The 23,117-nt window shown below is 37.5% G+C and overlaps 2 protein-coding genes across 3 annotated transcripts in view; one reads left to right on the top strand and one right to left on the bottom strand.

Moving 5' to 3' along the window:
- Positions 1-11,147, top strand: part of LOC108689982 — a 13,325-nt gene extending 2,178 nt beyond the window's left edge. The window contains 6 exon segments of the mRNA XM_018197006.1: positions 2,868-3,358; positions 3,524-4,888; positions 7,973-8,171; positions 8,660-9,016; positions 9,551-10,397; positions 10,505-11,147. Coding sequence (XP_018052495.1) covers positions 2,892-3,358; positions 3,524-4,888; positions 7,973-8,171; positions 8,660-9,016; positions 9,551-10,397; positions 10,505-10,608 — 3,339 coding nt within the window. The 5' untranslated portion in view covers positions 2,868-2,891 and the 3' untranslated portion in view covers positions 10,609-11,147.
- An 8,100-nt stretch (positions 11,148-19,247) lies between these two features.
- Positions 19,248-22,003, bottom strand: LOC108690022 (zinc finger protein 16-like). 2 transcript variants are annotated; one of them, XM_018197078.1, is made up of 4 exons: positions 21,815-22,003; positions 20,761-20,928; positions 20,130-20,637; positions 19,248-19,963 (listed from the first exon to the last, which is right to left on the bottom strand). In XM_018197078.1, exons 3-4 carry the CDS (start codon positions 20,518-20,520, stop codon positions 19,497-19,499), a joined length of 858 nt encoding a protein of 285 aa, XP_018052567.1. In that variant the 5' UTR covers positions 20,521-20,637; positions 20,761-20,928; positions 21,815-22,003; the 3' UTR covers positions 19,248-19,496. The 2 variants fall into 2 exon arrangements, with proteins under 2 accessions (XP_018052567.1, XP_018052568.1); XM_018197079.1 differs by lacking the exon at positions 21,815-22,003 and having other exon boundaries at positions 20,761-21,107.
- Between the last annotated feature and the right edge of the window lie 1,114 nt (positions 22,004-23,117).

Below are 23,117 nucleotides of genomic sequence, written 5' to 3'. Positions count from 1 at the left end.
TAAGTAGCTTAATATCTCTGGCGCTCGATCGACTCGATTGTACTCCGATAGTCCCGATAGTCCCGATGATGCGCGGACGATACCGCCCCGTGGCCCTTACGGTAGATGCCATGACACACTCGACTCTAGACGATGAGAGCATCTCGCGACGAGAAACCGCGAAACGGTGGCCACAGAGAGCACCCACCCCAAGACACTAAAATCGTCGCGGGGCCCTCGTCGTGGCTCACGGCTTGGCTCGAGCTGGCTTTGGTGGGGTGGTTGGAGGTGCGGACAGTGGTTGAGAGGCTGGTGGGGTTGGAAATTGCGTGGTGGTGGGTGTTCGTCGAGGTCTCGGAGGCCCCTCCGTGGCATCTCGCTGCCTACCCATCGAGGTGGGGGTGTAAACAACAGCCCTGCCCGTGTACCTCGCCGTCGTTTCGCCTCTGCCCTGCTCTCCGTCAGCTGATGCATCTTTTGCCTCGCCGCGTGCCGCGTGCCGCATGCCGTTTCGTCGATCTCTTTCCTATTTCCGTCCTTGGTACGGTCCCGGGTACGGTCAAAGGAAGTACGAGTAGGGAGAGGATCACGGAGATTACTCTCTCGGCCTCGCGCCTTAGAAGAAGGGAGCTGTTCATAGAGCTGTCTTCATAGAGAGCGGGAGAGAAGCAAAGAGAGGGAAATGGAAAAAAAGCTCGCGTCACGCGCTTCTCTTTCGTGATCTTTTTTTTCCAACATGGCGGGCGTATCCGCGTATACAAGCAACGCCGTGCACGACTTTCATTCACCGACTTGACCCCGACTTGACGCCGTCGGCCTGATTGTCGAAGTGATTGCGAGTCAAGTCGGTTGCGGGACGGAAGATGAACGGATCTTCTCGATGCATTTCTTCCCTTTCCCTTTCCCTTAAATCTCTGAAATTTCCTTTTCTTTTTCCTCCCAATAATAAAACCAAGAACGTATATGCGTCGCATCACATCGCATCGCATCGCACGGTATTGCGAGGCTGGTGGAGAGCCGTGAGGAGGAAAGCGGAAAGGAAACGAATGCGGGACGTCGCGTCGCGCCGATCCGTTTGGCGTGCAGCGTCCCGTATGTAGTAATGCGAAACGCTACCTAGCTTGTCTAGCTAGACGGATCTTGCGAAAAATCTGCATTAACGTATATATATGCGCGGTACTTGCTTTCGCGGAGCGCTTGATTGAAACAAAGATACGATACATCCGAGGCATTTGAGTATGTAAGGAGAGACAGCGGAAGGGAAGAGGGGGAGAGAGAGAGAGAGAGCGCGCGTGTGAGAGACAAAGATAAACTTAGCCTCGACTAACCTTAGGAGAATCGTTGCGCCATGACGACATGCGCGTCTTACGAGACCGTCTAGCCGAATCTAGACTAGCGTTGGTAGTCGGTACGAGCGAGAACGGAGCCGTCCGATCAGTCGCGTACGCCATTCCGCGTACAACGAAAAACACGTTGCGTGGTGTCGACGAGTGAAGCGTAGCGCCTCGTGTCCGAGAGCTCGAAATTCGTAATTCATCCGAACATTTTCTCTCTCTCCCTTTCGAAATAACACCCTTGGCCCTCGAGTGGCGTACACGCGCGCACGGCGGTACACAACACCCACACCCGCGAATATCTTAACCTCTTTCTCTCTTCCCATTAAACAGATCCCGTCAACGAACGTTCCTAGCCAAGGGTGGGGATTGCCTCAGTTATCGTTATCATTGTCATCATTGCCCCAATTCGTCTGGCGCGCGCCGTGTCCGCCCGCTATGGGTACCTTCGCCCCCTGACGTTTTCGCGTTCCCCTTCCCCGGGGAATCTCGGTGTGCCGAGGTTCGACTCCCTTCTTTCTTGACATTCCCCTACCCTTGTCAATTCGCCTTCTTTCTCGTTCCATTCTCGCGGTATACGCTACGTTGAGGTAACGCGCGCGAGAGAAAGAGGAACCGAGTCTCGAGTCTCTATTTCGCAGTAGGTTCCCACCTATGATACCTCCCCCCTCCCCCTCCTCCCCTACCCTCAACGCGCTCCTACCCTTTGCGTTGCACCCGTAGGGGCATCGTCGCCGCGCACTGGAGTGGAGTGGAGTGAAGTGAAGTGGAGTGGGGTGGGATCCTGGGCCACTTTGACGACTATTCTCCCTGCTCCCGGATCCCTTTTAGGTAGGGGAGGGGGTGAAGTGGGGGAGTCCTCACCCCACCCTCGTGCACGCGGAACGCAATATCACTAAGACTCCGAATCGGAACCACGTTACTCACCTCTCTCTCTCCCCCCCCCTCTCTCTCTCTCTCTCTCTCTCTCTCTCTCTCTCTCTCTCTCTCTCTCGGTGCCACTTATTTAAATGTCGAATTTTGATTTTGTCGCAAAAACGATCAAGATAGAAACGATCTTGTTATCGTTCGCTAACGCGCCTTGTCATCTCTTCTTGTCCGATATATATTCGTATACCATAAATGCGATGGAAATAAATGATAAATGAATAAAAAAATATTACACGTTTGAATAAACGCTCACCAACTTTTTCAGCACGTATGTGATTGATAAAGCACTTCTCATTTATCTATTATAGGCTCTATCATCTCTGTCTTTCTAAAATTGATGCTTTTACATGTTTGTAACATCCAACACATATCAAACATAAATATATATACATATATATATCAGTGATTAAAAACAAAAATTTATTAATTTTCGAACTGCCCTATAATATCATAACAGTGTCTTCTAATTAGTCAAGTCATCTTGTAATATCTCGTTGTGTCTTAAAAGAGTAACAACAACGGATGTACCTTTCCTTAGAAATGTGTCAATGTTAAATTTTAGAGATGAAACAAACTTTGTAGTCAACTGCTACAATAACGAGAATGTATCTTTTCCTGTTACAGGTGTAATCGTCAGAATTTCAAAAAATGAATTTCACGCCTTTTCCTGGATTTACTGGCTCGTTGCCGACCGGCACTGTTCATCAATTCGCCACAGCGAAATTCGCGCAGAATCTTACCACTGGAGGACAGGTGGTCGGAGTTTTATCTGGTGGTGAAGGTGGAGTTCATTATTTAAGACCAGTCGATCCAAATGGCTTTGCTGTAGCTCAGAGTGGTAATAGTCAACAGCAACAAATTATTACTTTGCCTATCACTGTTCCGGGAAAGGATGGTACGCAGCAACAGCAGACTGTTCAAATACAAGTGGTCAATCCTAGCGTGTCTCAAAGCGGAAATAGCGGCGATCAGCCAAAGTATCACTTGGCACCGATATCCCTGAGTCAGTTTCCACAAGGAGCAGCTACCGTTCTCACTGTTGCCTATAGTCAGCAAGGCGCGGATGGTGTTCAAATTCAAGTACAACCGCAAAACACCGTAGCGACTACACAAACGTAAGTTAATTTATAAGTGTATTCAACATTCTATAACTCTCTATTATGTCGCATATTACATTTTGCACAAATTGTAAAAGCAAAATCTTAGACAAAGTTAAAAAAAAAATGATGGAAAAAGGAAAAAAAAAGATTTTGCCGATTGACACTTTAATTCGATTGCAGGTCTGATCAAACGACACAAAGTACGTCTACTGCTGTGACCACTACGTCTCAACAGACTATTCAACAGACAGTACAACTTCCGGGAGCACCCGAAGGTCTGACTGTAGTTGCCCAGATTCCTCAAGACTTAATTCTACGAGAGAGCATAGAGGAGTCTAAGGAGGATGTTAAGGAAGGTACGACACCTGTGGCTCTTATTAAACGAGGTAGTGTCAAGAGTCAAGGTAATCAGAGTGGGGAAGAATTCATTACTTCTATGCCTGCCAGTTGGCAGAGTCTCGCTACACCAGGATCCACGGTCGCAGATTATCTCTCCAGACTGCCAACAAGTACTTTGCCTCTTAGTTTGCAACATTTTCTCAAGTTTTCGGCGGAAACTATTAAAAGGGAAGCTACCATTGAATCTAGTCCGCTCGGACCGGATGGTCTCGATGCTTCCGGAAGTACAGCTTCGGGAGAGCAAGCTGTGCAGATTACAGTCGCCGGAGGAGAAACGGCCATCATTCCTGACGTTGTCGAAGAACAGGAGCCAGGAGCGAAACCTAAGCGGAAAAAAAAATACAAAAAGAAACCACCGAAACCGAAGAAACCAAAACCAGGACAAGTGAGTATAGTCACTGCTCTCGATGGTACGACCCTATTTTGCTGCCCTCAATGTAATATGGCGTATCCGGAGAAGGAAAGTTTAGAACAGCATTTGATTGGACATAAAATAGAGAGGAGATTTATATGCGACATTTGCGGCGCTGGTCTTAAACGAAAGGAACATTTGGAACGGCACAAATTAGGCCATAATCCTGATAGGCCTTTCATCTGTTCCGTTTGTATGAAGGGCTTTAAACGAAAAGAGCACTTGAATCTTCATTTTGTTATACATTCTGGGCAAAAGACCGAAGTTTGCACCGAATGCGGCAAAGCATTCTATCGGAAAGATCACCTTAGAAAGCACGCGAGATCTCATCTTACTAAGCGTGCCAAAGAGGATCCATTGAATACGACGAACGATACGACGCAGAATCAACAACAGACGGACCAACAACAAGTGGAACAAATACAACAATCGTCGGTACCCGAATTGCAGCAAATTCAGATTCAAGTAGGACAAGGATCCCAAGCGCAGATTCACCAGATATCGGTTAACGAACAATCTACCGTAGTTTTGCCTACAGCGGCTGAAACTGGAGCTATGACAATGCTTCATCATCAGCAACAGCAGCAGCAGCAACAGCAGCAGCAGCAGTCGCAGCAGTCACAGCAACAACAATCGCAACAGTCGCAACAGCCGCAGCAACAGCCACAACAGCAGCAGCAGCAACAACAGCAACAGCATTAGCAACAGCATACCGCCCCAAATCAACTTGGGCGGTTCTTTCGTTTCAATCATCAGCACGCTAAATGTCGTACACGACGTAGCGTACTCGCTGATTGAGTTTTGCAAATTCGATAGGAAAATTCATATTATCGGACGAAAGTTTCGTTGGCTAGTTGATTACTGATTACTTCATTGTAGTCTCTTTCAAAGGCATTTGAAACACCTCCATTTCTTTAAGATGTATGTCCTTGGTCCATCGACACAAAGCCAGTTTATTAGGATTGAAATGTTCGCGCCATCGGTTTGAACCTTTAATCACAAGCTCGTGTTTATAATAATTATCTTGTAAGGCGTGTCGAGCTGAAGTGACAAAATGCGTATACACAAATTCCTCTTTTACGTACACGTTGTAGCGTACGTGCAAAGAAGCGGCAAAGTTGCCACTCGCCTCAAATAAGATTGTTTTTGTCGCTAATCCAGTTCCATGACGCAAGTTAGAAATAAATATGAAGTTTATACATATATATATATATATATACACACACACACACACACACAAACACAACACACGCACACACAAACACACACAAATAAAAATATATATTTTTGAAAGCGCGAACTGGATTCGCCCAAGATAACATGGCGATCGAGTTTTGGGCTAATAATAATCGATTATATTTGAATGATAATTCGCTTTTACGACGATGATGATAAAAAATACGTAATGAAAGAATTAACGCGAGAGAAATACGGTATGGAACAGAGTTTGTAAATACACGTGCGAATTTTCATGAATGTGAGAGGAAATGTAATAATAATGGTACATGCCGTATGCGCGCGAGATGAACCTATTTATTTCTCTTATGCAATACAATCGTGACATTATAAGGGAATCTGCCGAGATAAATTGTAAGTTCAATTTGTATTTTGTAGGAATATATCAACGGAAGCATGCTTACATTTTTCTATAATTTAGATCATTGCATATGTTGCCTTCGTAAAGACGCAAAGTATTGGGGACGATCAAACCCATGCTATACGAATAACGAGTTACGAGTTGGTGGTAGAATTACATATAAAGAACTCATAACGTTTAGTACTTTTTCAGAAATGGTAGGGAAAGGGATAATAATTATGAAAAATTACTGAATTACGCATTTGCGTAATAATTTACGCTGCTCTGAAATCAACGTTTCTACAATCGTAATAATTCTTCGCAATCCGCAAAGGATTCATCTTGATTTAATTGATATCGATGTTTGCGCAAAAAGAAGCAAACTTGCACTTGTGTGGAATCATTACGGACAAATATGAAACAAACTTGCGTGAATTCAATTGGGTACGATTAAATGATACGATACAAAGTATGTAAAGGAATATAGATGAAGAAAACAAAAAATATAGAGAACTAAAATCTTCGAATGTTAACCAAATCGATGAATCGTGATTCACCTGAAAAAGCTTTTTTATAAAGGTGTATGTATACATGAAAAAAAACTTCTTATTGTAAGTATTACAATTAAAGGCAATGGGTAACTGTACAAGAAATATTATTATTTTATTATCATAATATTATACAGATATATATACCATTATCGTAGTTAGGATAAGAGTAGTACATAAGTCATTTTCATTGTTACTTACATAAATATTGGAGGAGAAAACTAAAATAAAACATACATTTAATACAAAATTATTCTTGCCTCTCTAATGAGATTCGTACATACCGTTATCCTTTCCTTCGTAAATAATTTCGTTAGATTCAAATTTTATATACTGGGTGATCCGAAATTCACGAATTTATAGTACAGGACATGATACTTTATGTTAAAACAAACAACTTTTTCCTTTAACAAAATTGCGTCTGATAAATATTTTTTACGCTTATTTGTTAACTTTAACCTGTTCTTTTGTAAAAACTACTTGTTAGACGTAATTTTGCAAAAGGGAAAAAATTATTTCTTTTAGCATAAAGTATCAAGTCCTGTACTCTGAATTTGTGAATTTCAGATCACCCTGTGTGTGTGTGTGCGTGTGCGTGTGTGTGTGTGTGTGTGTGTGTGTGTGTATCAAAAGATGTATGCGAAAATAAGGGTGAAGTATCTATCATAGAGGGGATGTAATGGTATATCGACGGAAAAAGGTGCAAAATGAGAATCTTCCTCACGATTCTAGTATTTTTAACCTGTTCACGTCGCGGCGCCGGTGCGATGCGATGCGATGCGGTGCGATGCGATGCGTCGCGGCGCGTCACGTCGAGAGGCGGGAGATCCGGGAGAGAGAAAAAATAGTTAAGAGACTGGCACAGTAGAGGGCGGATAGGTGGGATGGGGACACCGGCTTGAGAGACAGGTGTCAACTGTACACAGTACGAGAAATCTTTTTGTCAGTGACGGCTGGTTGCGTGGAAAAAACGTTTCAAGCGAGTTTGAGCGAGGATTACCGGATGGTAAGCGACAATCCCATATCGTATCTTTTACATTTTGGCTGCGCGCGTAGTACGCGCTAGACTGAGAGTCGTACGCACGGCCATTTTCTCTCGAGTTTGATATGTACGGTGATGGTACTCCACGTCCCACGCTGCGTGTATCATATCGACTAAGTATCGGACGAGGTGGGGCGCGGAAGAGGAGGAGAGAAGAGAGAAGAGGGGAGGAGGACGGCTGGTTGGCTGGCGGTTGCGTTTCCCTAGTCCCTACGCGTGTAACGCGTCCCCTTGACAATTGACCTCCCCTCCGCGCGCGCGCGCGCGTGCACCCCATCTTCCATGGCTATCTTTCGTCGGCGGTTTTTTTTTTAGTCGCGATAATCGCATCCTTTTTTTTCGTCGGCATGTTCTCGAGTAGAGCCGGTAGAGATCACGTTCGTTGCGCGAACTAGAGGGGTGGTGTGTGCCATATCTAACCGTGGCGTGTCCTTGGCCGCGAATCACCTTGGTGTCGCCGGTTGACGATCATACGTCAAGTTGTCAGTGTTGAAGTGGCGGGTAAGCTTGGGATGCAAGCATTACAAGCCAAATCGCCTGATCCGATCCGAGATCCGAGTCGTGACGGAATTGCTGATCGACGCTGATCGACGCTGATAGAGTGGCGTGGTGCGTGTCTACCGACGCGCTTTGACGCTTCTGTGTCTCACAGAATCTCGGCATTCTCGGCGTCTCCCTACCTACCGCTCTCTTTCTCTGATTGTCTTTCTCTGGCGTATCCTCACGTGCGAGAAGAATCTGCACTCTCCCCTCGCACTCTCGTCTCTGTCACAGGGATTTCCTCCAAAGAAAGAAGAGGTGCGAAGAAAGGATCCGATACGGCGAGGAAACATGGGGAGAGGGACATCGTTGTGAGTAAATATAACGCCGGGCGTCGCACGTCGTCGCTCGTCATCGTCGTCGCTCGTCATTGTCGTCGCTCGTCGCTCGTCATCGTCGCTCGTCGTCGTCGTCGTCGTTGTCATTGCCGTCGTCATTGGTATCGTCGGGCGCCGCTACCGCTACCGCCACCGCTGCCGCCTCTGCCACCTCCTCTTCCTCCGCTGTCGCCGCGTCTTTACATAGACAAAGTTATGCCAGCGAGTCGAGATGCCGTTGCATCGGCATGCGTAGAGGTACGCGATGAGAACGGAGCGATTTGGAACGCGGCCGGCGCGGCGACGGCCTCTCGGCTCGCTTCCACACGGGTCCATTCGCCTTTATTTCTCTCACACTTCGCTTAAGGAGATATACATACATCTCCTTCGCATCTAGTAACCTTGAATTTTTCAAAAGTATTCAAATTCAAAAATTGCACTTGCTCGAAAGATACTCATCAGTTTTTTTTCTCTCTTTCTAGATACACGAATTCTGCTTACGGTCTGCAATGAATTTCCCACCGTTCGGAGGTCATTTCCCTAGCACCATACCGAGTATCCATCAATTTGCAACCGATAGTTCCAGTGGTGCAGGCGCGCGTTACGCCAATCATTTTCCCAACCAGCCTCCAATCGGAGTGCCGGTTGTGGGAAAATACCGTCCCGAGAACAACGGCGTACAGTCGGCTCAATCGCAAGTAATGATGAACAATAAAGCTAGTTATCCCAACAGTTCTAATGTTCATCATTATCCGAATGTGCCGTACACTCAAGCTCAATCGGTTCAACAACGACCAACCAACTCGCCTGGAATGCAAGAGAAACGATCGTATCATCAGGTAAAATGCAACTTCTCTTTCTTCTAACACCTTATAGCCCATTTTCTTTCAATATTAATCAACATATTTATTTATGTTTCTTTTTTTTACCGCTCACTTACGCTCTCAATACGGTCAATCGCGCATTCCACTTCTTTAGCTTTTTTTCTACATTGTCTTGTCATACATTCGTAAATATTAATAAGATTCGCGAAACGAGCGATAGATAATCGCAATCGTCGAAATAACAACTTGACAAAAACTTGTTTTCTCTCATTTTTTAGCAGTTTATATGGCAGTATATATTTATTTAGCAGTATATATGAAAACATGTCAAATTTCTCTCTTCTCGTCAATCAGAGCTAGAGTAAATTTTTATATTGTATTGAATTATAAGAATAAAATAAAACGATAATATCGTACCATACGAATATTTTATCGGAACGATAAATAATATCAAATTACTCAACATTATGGATTATTCGTGGATTATTGCTACAAGAACGATGGAGCTTTTGAATTTTAAGTATATATACGTATTCTTCTGTCACACAGCAATCTACGGAAACTATAAATCAACAAGATGTTTGCAACCTTCTTCAAGACAAGGACAAGAGCAAGGAAAAGAAGGCTGAGGAGCAACAGCGGAATGGAGAGACTACGACGAATGGCACTCAACAGGATTATACGATGCACCAACATCAACAACACGCTCATACTCAGACGCCAGCTACTATGCCCGCAACGTGGCAGTCGCTCGCGACTCCCGGTTCCACTGTAGCTGATTATCTCAGCCATTTACCAGCCAGCACTTTGCCATTGAGTTTACATCATTTTCTCAAGTATTCTGCCGAAAGTATCAAAAAAGAATCAGAAATGGCGCAAACAACCTCAGTGGCTGTGGCGACTACAACAACGCCCAATATAATGATGTCACCGAATAATAAAAAGAAGAAAAAGAAGAAGACGCCGAAGGAGAAGAAACCACGTCCGAAACCTGGCGAAATTCGTTTAACGACAGCATTAGATGGTTCGACATTATATTGTTGTCCAGAATGTCATATGGCATATCCAGAACGAGAATTGTTAGAGCAGCATCTTTTAGGTCACACTTTAGAGAGAAGATTTGTTTGTGACATATGCGGCGCTGGTTTGAAACGAAAAGACCATCTTACGCGTCATAAACAGAGCCATAATCCTGAGCGACCTTACGTTTGCACCGTTTGCTTGAAAGCTTTTAAAAGAAAGGAACAATTAACACTACATTTTGTAATACATTCTGGGGAAAAGCGACACGTGTGCACTGAATGTGGCAAAGGATTTTATCGGAAGGATCATTTACGGAAACATACCAGAAGTCACATTGCGAGAAGAGTGAAGGCTGAATTAAGTCAAAACGCTGGTAAGAAGTGTATTTATTACGTATTGCACGAGATATCGAGTACGAGCTTAAAATAATTCCTTTTCTCACATTATACCATCATCATGTATATGATACTTGTGTTGTAGGTACGCAACAGAATCAACAACAAAATAACGTTTCGAATATGCAAACCACAACTGTCTCAGCATCCGTTCTTCCGGGTGGACATCCGGGTTCTCTCCTGTCCTGAGCCCCGCCACCAGGGAACTTTCAGGTTCCCCATCCAAATAATATTCTTCATACTCATACATCGCATCATTCGCTACATCATCATCATCATCTAACGGCAGTAAATGTAGCACATCAATCAACCGTCACACCACTCGCTACGTCTGGTCATTATCAGTCACATGAGCTTAACTTTTTGGGCCACGTTAAAGATTTCTGAGACGAGGAGAGAACCTCGATGAAGAGGTAACACCAAGATGCTAATCAATTGTCACTATCATCGCCAACGACGATAATAATTAGCTCCGAGACTGACTCATGATTTGAATTGAATGAATGAATTTTATAAATGTGTATTTACATTATTTGTGCTTCTAATTTCCTCCTCGTTTTGTCTTGTCAATATAATAGGGAAGGGGAGGAAAGTGATGTCTCATTCCTTCTTCAAATCTTAATTTATTTTTAAATAGACAACTTGTTATATTTGTCATGTAATTTTCATTGCCAGTAATGTTCCCACCACAATAATAATGCTATACATCAAGAGACATGATAATATTTTACGCAAATACAAGAGATGTCCAATTATAATAAATCTTCCCTGTAACTAGACTAATATATTTCTTTTTACATTGTTTCATTTTGCAAAATGAAAAATTATTTTATAAAGATAATATTTGTCTAGCTGAAAATTAATCAAATTCAAGATCATTAAAATCTTTTATTAATCTCTTGAAGATCTCTTATTAAGATCTTTTTTTTTCCTTTTTAGATATGAAACGTGATGTTTTTTCACATAATTAATTTTTCTAGTCATTTTGCATGTAATAGTATTATGATAAGTCATCAGCAATCAAATTTATACAAAATACATATTACAAATTTATTTTATATTATATAAAAATGTTATTTATTTTATTCAAATATATATATATATATATAAGTTTTGAAAAAAATTTTACTTCATCGATTATATAATTGGACATCCTGTTTATAAATGTATTATAGGAACAATTTGTGAGATATAATAAAGCGTATCTTTTAGAAAAAAATGCTTTTTTCGAATAATAATATATAAAAAATAAAAAACAGTCATAGACACTTATATGCTCTTTATAGCACAAACAAAAAGTACATGGGAAAAGTACTAATTTTCCACGGAAACTCTAGAGTAGAAATTTGACTACAAGTCAAAAATTCTTGCCATACGTCGTGTGCGAGGAAAAAGAAGATATTTTTATGAAAAGTCGATGTAACTTAGAAACTAAGTGATTCGATGAGAGAGAGAGAGAGAGAGAGAGAGAAAGAGAGAGAAAGAGAGAGAGAGAGAGAGAGAGAGAGAGAGAGAGAGAGTATGCGTGTGCGCGCGCGCGTGATGTGTGCGTGCGTGCGTAAGAGAGATAATATCTCTTTATTTTGTTTTTTTATATCATTGAATTTACATTCATATGAATAATGTATACAGTAATTGTCAATATTTTTTTAATTTTTTGTTAAACAACATTACAAGTGCAAATAGTGTAAAAGGAATGAAAATTACATAATATTCCTAATACACATAATAGAATTACAAGTTAACCCACCGATTAGAAAACAATTTTTTATTTTATGAGAGTAGAATTATTATTTCATTTTTTTAGTTCATAAAGGGAAAAAATTATTTATATTAATTGTAAAATTTTTTGGTTATGCTTTATAAAAATGTAAAAGCATAGCAATATTTCATAATAGATAAAAATCATATTTTGTTTTATTAAAACTTACGTTAGTTTAATATATAATATAAAGTTGACAGTATTTTATATTTTTATGATAGTTCCAAATTTTTCTCTTGTATGTGCAGTGCGCGTGCATGCGTGTGGATGTAGGTTGTATGCAGGATCTATATGTATATAACATTACATGTAAATCCAAACATATTTGCCCAAATAATTGAAGCAAATATATTCCTTATTTTCCTTTGTGACTTATCACAGCATTGACCACTTGTCATGTTTAATTAGCCTTTATAATTTTTATATAACTTTTTACATTGTTTTTATACATATTTTTCGTTGGATTTCTTATATTCGTTACATTCGTTGAATACTGATTATATATATATAGATACTATATATACATAAGATTAATTTTTTAAGTATGTAATTTTTAAGTATAAAAATATACGCGTATGTGTGTGCGTGCGTGCGTGCGCGTTGTGTGCGTGTATGTTTAAGGTAGTTTTTAATTTTTATCCACATCGCAAATCTCTTCACAGACTGTGATCGTTCCCAGCGGACATCTGATGTAATTATCAATTATCTGCGTTTTAAGTTTATATTTTTGTATTACTCATTTTAGTATTAATGTGCCATTTATTTTAAATTTATTTCCTTTCAATTTTTTTCTTGCCATACTAATAGATATTTGTCAGATACTTATATAATCATAGGTATCGCTGTGTGCATGGTTACGCACGTCTCACACACACACACACACACACACACATTTTTTACAAATTAATTATCATCATCATTATCATTGTCATTGTTATTATTATTATTTCTTATTATTATCATTATTGTTATTATTACAATTATTATTTATCTTTATGCATATTCATAAATATTATAGAGAAGAAACGACGGACGTGTGTGTATATATTATATAAACATGCATATTGCAACGTGAAATGTTAGAAATATGATGAGAAATATAAGAGAATTTACCTTTACTATTACAGAAATAAAAATTCCGAATATACAATTGTATATGTCTGTTGATTAAAACTTTATTGCTAAGCTTTACTGCTAAGCTTTATTGAAAAAGTTATATATCGGTATTAAAATATTTTATAATTTTATAATTTACAAAAATGTTTAAAGATACAAGTTTGCAATGTAATTACAGTATCTACTATTTACATATATTATTACACTTATTATGCTTAAAAGATTATTCGAATTTTTTTAGCTTTTCATCATATCTCTAACGTAAATCACGTTTTGAGTAACAGAAAATTCAGGTTTCGTCAGACCTCAAATATAATGATATATTACAATTATTTCATACACACTGGTATATATACATGTACATTGTACGTGTTTCATATATACTGGTATATATACATGTGTATACTAAAAACCATATGTAAGAGATCAATTAATATTAAGATATTTCATTGCCACGTACTTATAACTGTCGAGGCAGAGCGTTAGTCTTAAATTATACAATAGGGAGTAAGAGTTTATATACAGATATACACACTATTAAATAAGGAAGAAACAGAAGAAAATAAAAATTAAAAGCTGTATTGCAGGACGTGTAAAATATCGCGCACTTTTTTTTTAATTTGTTGAGAAAAAGTTTAAGATGTATACATATTTTTTCTTGTAACGCAAAGTATATGACAGTTTTAGAGGCGTGTGAGAAAAGAAAAAAGAAAAGTTTATAAAAAATTAAGTTTTAAATTAGAGAATTATGTGGATCTTTAATAGTCTTTTAATTTAGAGATTATTTATCGAATGCTTAAAGATTGATAATTGGAAAAGATGCCACCGAATCGATTTTTTGTTAAGACGAAAGTCCAGATAATAGAATGACATGGAAAGATGATGTAGTGACGTCTATTTTGATCTATTTTGATCACTATTGTCATCTTTTGAATGTCCTCTGATACTTGGAAAAAGAGCGCGAGATTTATCATACGTCCTACATATGAGAAGAAATCGACGAAAATATATGGAAATGATACAAGTCTTGAGGAAAGTAACCTGTTTTATTTGCAGACAGTAGACAAGATATACAAATAATAAAATGAAAGATGAAAGATAACGAGAAGAAAAAATAAATAGCTTTATGAGAGAGAGAGAGAGAGAGAGAGAGAGAGAGAGAGAGAGAGAGAGAGAGAGAGGAGAAAGGAAAGCGGATGAGAGAAAGAAGCAAATATTTCCAAAGTTCGACATACTATTCAAACAAATGAATGGCTCAAGATCTATTTTGAAGGATAGCTAAAAATTATTCCATTCTCGACGAGGCGAGTTTATTCTTATGGTTTATAGAAACAATCGTTTCGTCGAGCTGCATAGATGTAGTAATGTTCCTGTAGAAAAAGGAAAGATAATAGTTAATGAGTTTCTAAAAAAAAAAGGAGGAATACTTTTCCGGTGCCTTTATATTGCGCTGGATTTTCCGCATCCGTATAGTTTTCCATGATAAGGTCTAAGTCGAAAAAGCGGCGCGTTGTGCCTCTCCGTTCTCGGAACTACGTGTACACTTGTCCGCCTCCACGATATTGATTCGATCATCTTTTTCGTTTTTGTTTCTTATATCTTTTTTTGCAACTACAAGCGTCAAAATATTATCGGAATAGCTTGAATTCTGGGATGTAACATATATCTTTGATTATCAAGTATACTTCGTATCTGTCAATGAAATTTCTTCATTTTTTTAAAAAATCAAAAGCCAAAAGGAATAAATACAATTTATCTGTATCATATGTGAATGTGTTTATCATATTCGATGAACGAGAATACCATATTTCGTTTATGTGCCTTTTTCTCTTCTGAAAGAAAATATAATGTATTCGATTCATTTTTTTTTCCAAATCGAATGTTGATTAATTTTAGTAATTACAGGAAACAAACACGGTTATTGAAATGTCATTTCTATGAAGTATTAGGCATGCTCATTCTATTTGATGTCTCGGTGACATCTTATACTTGATTTTCTTAATTAAAAGCGATCAATTATGAAGATGAATTTTATGAAAGATGATGCTGTTGCTGATGATGATGATGATGATGATGATGATGATGATGATGATGATAATAAACTCATAGTAATAACAATAATCATAATATTAAAATAACAAAACAATAATAATATTAGTAATAATAACAATAATGATAATAGTAAGATTAGAAGCAACATAGAGAAAATAAGATCCGATTCTCTTGCGACGCGCTTACTAGTTTTATGCGAAACCGCAAAAAAAAGACTAAAAAACTTTTTCAAGTCAACACTGATTTACATTTGATGTGAATCATGTATAATGCGTAGCTTATTTCCTTCATGTATTTACAATTGTTCAATAATTTACCATCTTATGATGTGAAATCCGTAAGTACTCTTTTATAATCTGCTCGAAGCGCGAATAATGCTAAATAATTTTTGGCATTTTTTCTCTTCCGTTCTCTTGCCATAAATGTACGTATACTTGTAAAGTATTTTTTTTATTGTTGTATCAATCTGCTATTTTGTTTATCAATTCATTTTTGTTACGAACTGCGAATATATCGAAGAATGGTAGATCGTATAAAAGACGACCATTTAAAAACTAATTAGTCGTCATAAAACTATTTGACAAGGATAGTAAAAAAATTAAAAAAAAAGAGCGTGACACCATTTCGATGTACTCGGATGTGAATCTCTCAGGAGCAGAGATGACAATGAGAAACATATTTTTCTATGTGCAGTATCAAAACTTTCAATTATCTGTATTAAAGATATAGGGCAAAGAAAAAGAAAGAAAAGTGAATTTATTCCATCATAAAACGCGAGTATCGCAAGTGCGAGTGTAATTTTATTAATTAATTCGTGCAAAAAACAAAAGTTGAAAGGATGAACGTGCGTTATTGCTTGTTGTCAAAATCTATTTCTTACTTGTCGAAGAATTTCTAAAGCAGTCACTTTTTGCGAAATGCATTTGCGTAACATATTAAATATAGCCAATAAGAACATCTCGTTCAATAGAACATTTTGCATAGACCAAGACGCATCGTTATTTTTTATCGTTCTGTTTAGTCTTTTTGGCTTATCTTTAATCGACGCCTTGTCGCTATGAGTGTGTGCTACAAGTGTATGCGTGATTGCGTATGCATAATTACAAAGTTTATGTAACACAAATATGTTAACAGGCGATTGATGAAAAAACAAACAAATTCCTCGACATAGTACAAACGCTCACAAATTCTTGTTTTTCTCAAATAGATTAGATGCGTGACAAGGTGTACAAGTCATACGAGTGAAACGACCGGCTGACCTCGAAGTACGAATTTCTTTTTGTCCAATAGCAGTATGATCTTTTCCGAAATATAAGTATGTCTTATGTAGGAAGCAAACGCGAACGAATCTTTACAATGCGATACATTCAGATATTGAGTGCTCGATTCAGTTTGTATTTTCGAAACAAATTTTAAATATAATCTCCATAACTTTTTTCGTCTTGCTTATCATCTACGAACCTTCCTGTCTCTCCAAATGCTACTTTTTTACTTGATATTATCGAAACAATAAACATCATTTTGAGGAAAGAGAGAAGAGGATGCTGAAAATTTTTTAGTTTAGTAGTTATATATTATACTATACACGAATACAAACGCGAAGTGACTTCGAGGATTCCCGGCAAATTGTCACATTACACTGATGGCTTTGTAATATCTCTTCTAAATGTTTTAATCGATTATTCTTTCGTTTAAACTATTTTAATTTACATTTTACGATCATTTCTACATTGCTGCATCGTTTTTGAATATTTGTACCGCATAGTCTTCCAGGGTACAAAAATACTAATTATACGCGTTGTATGTAAATAAAAAATTAATACATAATGAACAAGCACCGAAGGATAGTGAAGAGAAAAAAAAGGACAAGACAAATATACTAAACAAAAAAAAGTATAATTAAGCGATTTTCTGATATAACGTTTTATTTTTATATAGAATGCTGTCTATCGAGTCTAAGAACGTGAAATGAAAAAATGAATAGACGCGGAAAATATAAGAGTGTTAGATAATAAAAAAGAAAAATATTCTGAAAAACTCTAGTATGTACTAGAAAACGAATAAATTTAGATCGCGAACTGAAAGTCTAAAATTTGTGCACATTTTTCAGATGTTTCAGATGAATATCTTTATATATTACATCATATTCGATGCACGCGCGCGCACGCACGCACGCACACACACACACACACACACACACACACACGCGCGCGCGCGCGCGCGCGCGCGTATGTATATTCATGAAAATGCACATATATTTTTTCTTACAATTCGTATATACATATATGATGTGTGTACATACAGATATACATGTATATGTATAAATTGTAAGTCGTCAGATTTATTGTTCGGAGCATCATTATTCGAAAAAGTTCGACTCTCTCTCTCTCTCTCTCTCTCCCTCTTCCTTCCTTACCTCCCGTTGCTTTCTATTTTTTCTGTTCTTATGCACGAGAATGTGGCTAAAACCATCGATCGATTTAAATATGCGTTTTTGCATTTCCAATAACTATGTATTATATAAACGAGGTAGATATTTTTATATAATAATCATTTATTAATTTAATTACGATTATTACGTTAATGACAAAATGCTATTCCTTCCTCTTCAGGAACTTTTAGATTGTTCTTCTCTCGTACATGCGTTTGTATCCATGTGTCTGTGTGCATGCTGAATGCAATATACAAAAGCGCAACTTAGCGATATAATAAGAAAATGCCAATAAAATTATGAATTTTCATATAAATGTAATGTATATGGAATCTTATAATTGATTTAATGTATTACTAATGTTGGAAATGGAAGTGACATTATCTTATTTCTTCTCTTTCATAGAATAAACATTTGGATATATTCAAATATTCTCTTCGCGCAATAATTACCAAAGTAGAGTGAGATGAGGTTATTTCATACACTAACAAGACTGTGAAAGACATAAAATTATTTTTAACAATACATATATATATAAACAGATAAATATCATTCTTCCTCTCAAGTAATGATAATTTTTATCTACAGATATGCATTAATCTATTATAAGTGATATTTCCATTCTTTGCTAAAGAATGCTCTTTAACAATAATCTGTTAATAGTCTTGCTGCAAATTGCAAAAATACTATTACGCTTTTTTATTAATCACCGTGCAAACTTAGTGTATAAATTATTTCAAATACCAATAGAAATATTTAATCTTTCACAAAAAGATGTAAAGAAAATTACAGATTTGTATTTGTGCGCATATATGTGTGTGTGTGTGTGTGTGTGTGTATGCATATGCACACACGCACGCACGCACACATATGCGTTAAAAAAAACATTGTTGTTATAACGTGATGTTAGTCTGCTTCTCAATTCCTTACTTCGCAAGCAAAGGAGAAGTAAAGAAAAATCGACGACTTGTAAAAGCAACATGCTATTGCGTAATATTAAATTTATATTCAAATTATATTGACATTATCCTTTCTCCTCCGCTTACGAAAATATTTAATACATTTCAGCATTTTACGATATACATTTATTTCTATTGTCTTATAATGCCTACATTTGTAAATTGATCTCTTGAAGAAACGAAGAATATCGCTTCAGATAAGAAGCATAAAAACTAAATCTCTAAATTCAATTCTGTTTAAGAACAGAATCTCAATGTAGATGATAATATAACGTAACTGTTGGTTACGTGATAGAAGTGAAATTTATCGGATATTTCAATTTTTCCAAGATTTCTTCCAAGAGTAAAAAGATCAAAAATAATGTAATAAAATAAAATATGTCATTTATCACTTTGAATTAATACTGAACTTGTCCAAGTTTCAAAAAATCCAACAAATATATTCTTAATATACAGACAACATTCTACACGTATAGTGTATTATAAAGAACATTACAAAAACAGTATATAACATTATCGTAATTTTATGTACCTGTTGACAAAATACACAGCAATAAGGTATATTCCCTTAGGAACATGGGTTCTTATATCGATAACAAATTCCCTAAGAAAATCGCGCGTAAAGTTGAGTATGTTGGATAAGGCTCATTCGCGTATTAAAGCTTATAGAATAAAATTATCTAAATAATAAAGTAAAAATGACTTGCTGACAGAGATATGAACGCTATATGAACGTTACATAAATCTAGCGTAATAACTATGTCCGTAAAATTGAAAGTGCGGGAGGACCAGATTGCCTCATCATCATAGCAAAATTACTCAATCCTTGGTCGCTTGGCTGCTGATCGTTGGGATTGTTATGTGAAATATTTAAGTGTTTGCCTCGACTGCTATTATGACTTTGCAAATGTTTCTTCAAGTGATCTTTTCTATAAAAAGCTTTGCCACATTCGGTACAAATTTGATTCTTGCTACCTGAGTGAGTAATCATATGACGTGCCAGGTGCTCGTTACGTTTAAATGCTTTACAACACATGTTACATTGATATGGCCTATCTTTATTATGACCTTGCTTATGACGATCCAAGTGTTCCTTTCGTTTTAAGCTTGCCCCGCAAATATCACAGATATGTGGTCTCTGTTTATGATCTTCAAGATGTTCGTGAAGTGCCTCTCGATCATTAAATCTATATGCACACTCGGGGCAATGGTAAACCAACATACCTTTATAGACAAAGAATATTGTATGTTATATATAGAATCGTCGATAATAAAATAGAGACAAATATATTTCAACATTTCAACAATGTTTCTATAAATATCTTATCACATGCAATTATAATTTGCAAACAAAAGGTTGCTTCGATATAAAGTATTAACTGCGACTCACCATTAATATGCTGTGGTTCAATATCAAATTCGATTTTTGCTCTTACTTCTTGATACGTAGAATTTGTACCACAGTCCTCATATTTAGTCGCGTATGGTAAACCTAACGTACTAGAGCAACGTGCCAGGCATTCGGAAAGCCTAAAATCAATTTGCAGAGGATCCGTCATAGTCGCAGCGTCTACTTTCTGCACAGTCTGTGTGTTGGATGACTGCTGTGAGATTTGTGGACAAAGTTCTTTGCTGCTGCGCAAATTGTTGTTTTCATTCCGATTTTCATCGGTTTGCTGGAAATGCTGCGGTGGATGACCAGAATAATTGTATCCAACCACATTGGGCCGCTGCAAGGTATGGTTTGGTGGATATTTCACGTTACGTGGATCGTAAGCCATTATTACCAAATGAAGAAGTTTGAAGTATATCTTAGTACCCACTCTTGAGAAATTACTTCATATTAATCACATATACGATGATGTCTACAGTAATATCTGCAATATCTGCATTGTCGCCTAAAAAAAAGAATAGAGAAAATTTAAAGGGACTTACTGAGCATGCTGTTGCAAGTCGCGCATTTATCATATATGTCAAATATGAATTACGGTGTATTAAGAGACTATGAAAAAGTATCTTACTGTGGCAGCATCATCGTAGAAAATATACCCGCCGCGTGCTGTTCCGTTGTTTCTATCATGCTCATCTCGTCGTTTTTTCGATACTCCTCTGGCGAAACAAACGTTTCCGCATTGTCGAGGAGTCGTCGTTGGCAGTGTCGGCACCGTCGAGGGATCGGGCGAATTTGTCTGCATTCATCGAAAACAATTCCAGTTACATTCTCACTTTTGTCTACTACGATATTACATTTTAGACAGTGTTAAATAATTCAAATGTTACTGAAACGCTGTGGGCCTATTCACTAAATCCACTTATGTATTGTGAATATCAGTGAACATAGTGAATATCATGATCGGTATCAAGTCATCTTTACAGCATCTTTATCAGCTGCTATGCGTTCTGAAACCTTACTCTGGCGCGATACACACACACACACACACACACACACACACACACACACACACACACACACACAGAGGGTATCCGGCAAGCTTCTATCATAAAGCGTGTATAGATAGAGCGAATTAAACTGAGTTGAAAAGTCCTTTACCATTTTGCAATATAGTTAACGAAATATTAATTATTAAAAATTGCCGAAAATTGGTCTTCAATAATTTTTTATTCAAATACTATTCTATTTTACAGAAAAACTGCAGCAGACAAAAATGGTTGATATTCTTTTCATAAAGTTCTAAGAATTTTTTATCAACTTTTTAGTATTGCATTTTCTTATTTTTACTAACATGAGAAAATACAGTATTAAAAATTCTGAAAAAATTCTCAGAACTTTATGAGAAGAAAATAAACAATTTTTGTCTCTTGCTGTTTTTCTATAAAATTAATAGTATTTGAGTAAAAAATTATTGAATAATCAATATTAAGCGATTTTTAATTATTAAGTAATTAATATCTTGTTAACTATTGTGAAAATTGCAAAATGATAGAGGTCTTTTCGACTCAGTTTAGTCCGTTCTATCTACACATGCTTTATGGCACAAGTCTCACCGAACACTGTATAGGCAGAATATAATGTATTTGTTCCAAAATTAAAAAAGTATTCTCAAGCGTACGTACAGTGCAGTTTTATCGATACGTCAATGTTAAAATCCGTGCGGCGGCTTTCATTTCTTCACGCTTTGATCTCGCACTGACAATGAGTGTGTCGCCTCGCTCTTACTCGCTCCTTTCCGAATATCCGAAATGTCGGATTGTCACCGACTCGTTCCGTCTTGTTTCGTTCCCCGCCGCTACTGCACCACTCCTGCTCTTCATATATATGCATGTTCATTCAGACATCGCCTTAAGTGTGATATATACATATACTGATACATATATACCTTCACATTGTACCACTTTGAGTTGAGGGTCTTTGGGATTGATCAAATAGATCGAGTTTTGGAACGCACACTCTACCCACAAATGAGAATGGATTAAAATGGATTGAAATTTTTTTCTATTCGAATGCGTATTTTAAATAGCGAATACTTTTTTTTGAATTCAATTAAATTCAATCGGATGCAATTGGATTGAAAAACTGCATTTCCTATTCAAAATTTTAAATTGAACAGTATTCACAATGGACAGAAAAATATTATTATTTTTAGATTGAAAGGCATAGAGATATGCTCCATGCAATTCCTATAAATGAATAAAAATGCATTCAGAATTGAAAAGTTCATTTTAACATTCGTGAATCAATATTTCCGAAAATCTGAATCTATTTCAATTCATTCTCGTTTGCTGAGCAGTCCAATATTTCGATTACTACTTGCAAACGAGATAAAAAACGAAAAATTTATAAATATGGTTTTTATCTCGTTTGCAAGTAATAATCGAAACAATATACTTCATGCGAATTGTGGGGGACCGAGATGATCATATCTCAATAAGGGCAGAACCGATCACGTTCTATGTACGCTTAATCGATAGCATACACCGGTTGTATAGTACGTGTTTTTATTTTTTTTCTCTACATACCCTACGAGCGAAACTATTGCGACGCAAAATACGAATCTGAAACTTTTAATGTGTAAGAAATGTCGTCATCGTCACCGCTATGGAGTGAAGGAAATCCTTTTGAAATTTTTGGCGCAAGAGGTAAATGTGGCGCTAACACTGCATGGTCACATCACATATGGGGTGCATCCGTTTATGCAGTGGATAACATATCCATTGCTTTCTTATCTGCTGGTCACATGATCTAAATTTACCGAATGGATCTCTGTATGAATAGCTGCTTGTATACCGTATTGGATCGTATCTTCCAAGAGAAAATCTGGAAAAGCTGAACTGATTGAAAATTAAGATCCAGGGGCCTTATTCTTGAACAAATATCGCACAGAAATAGCAATTCCGCATATAATCGATCAATCATAAT

Source organism: Atta colombica, unplaced genomic scaffold, assembly GCF_001594045.1.
Source record: "Atta colombica isolate Treedump-2 unplaced genomic scaffold, Acol1.0 scaffold29, whole genome shotgun sequence".
NCBI lineage: Eukaryota > Metazoa > Arthropoda > Insecta > Hymenoptera > Formicidae > Atta > Atta colombica.
The sequence above is the reverse complement of the archived record's forward strand: the minus strand, read 5'-3'. Positions and strand labels throughout refer to the sequence as shown.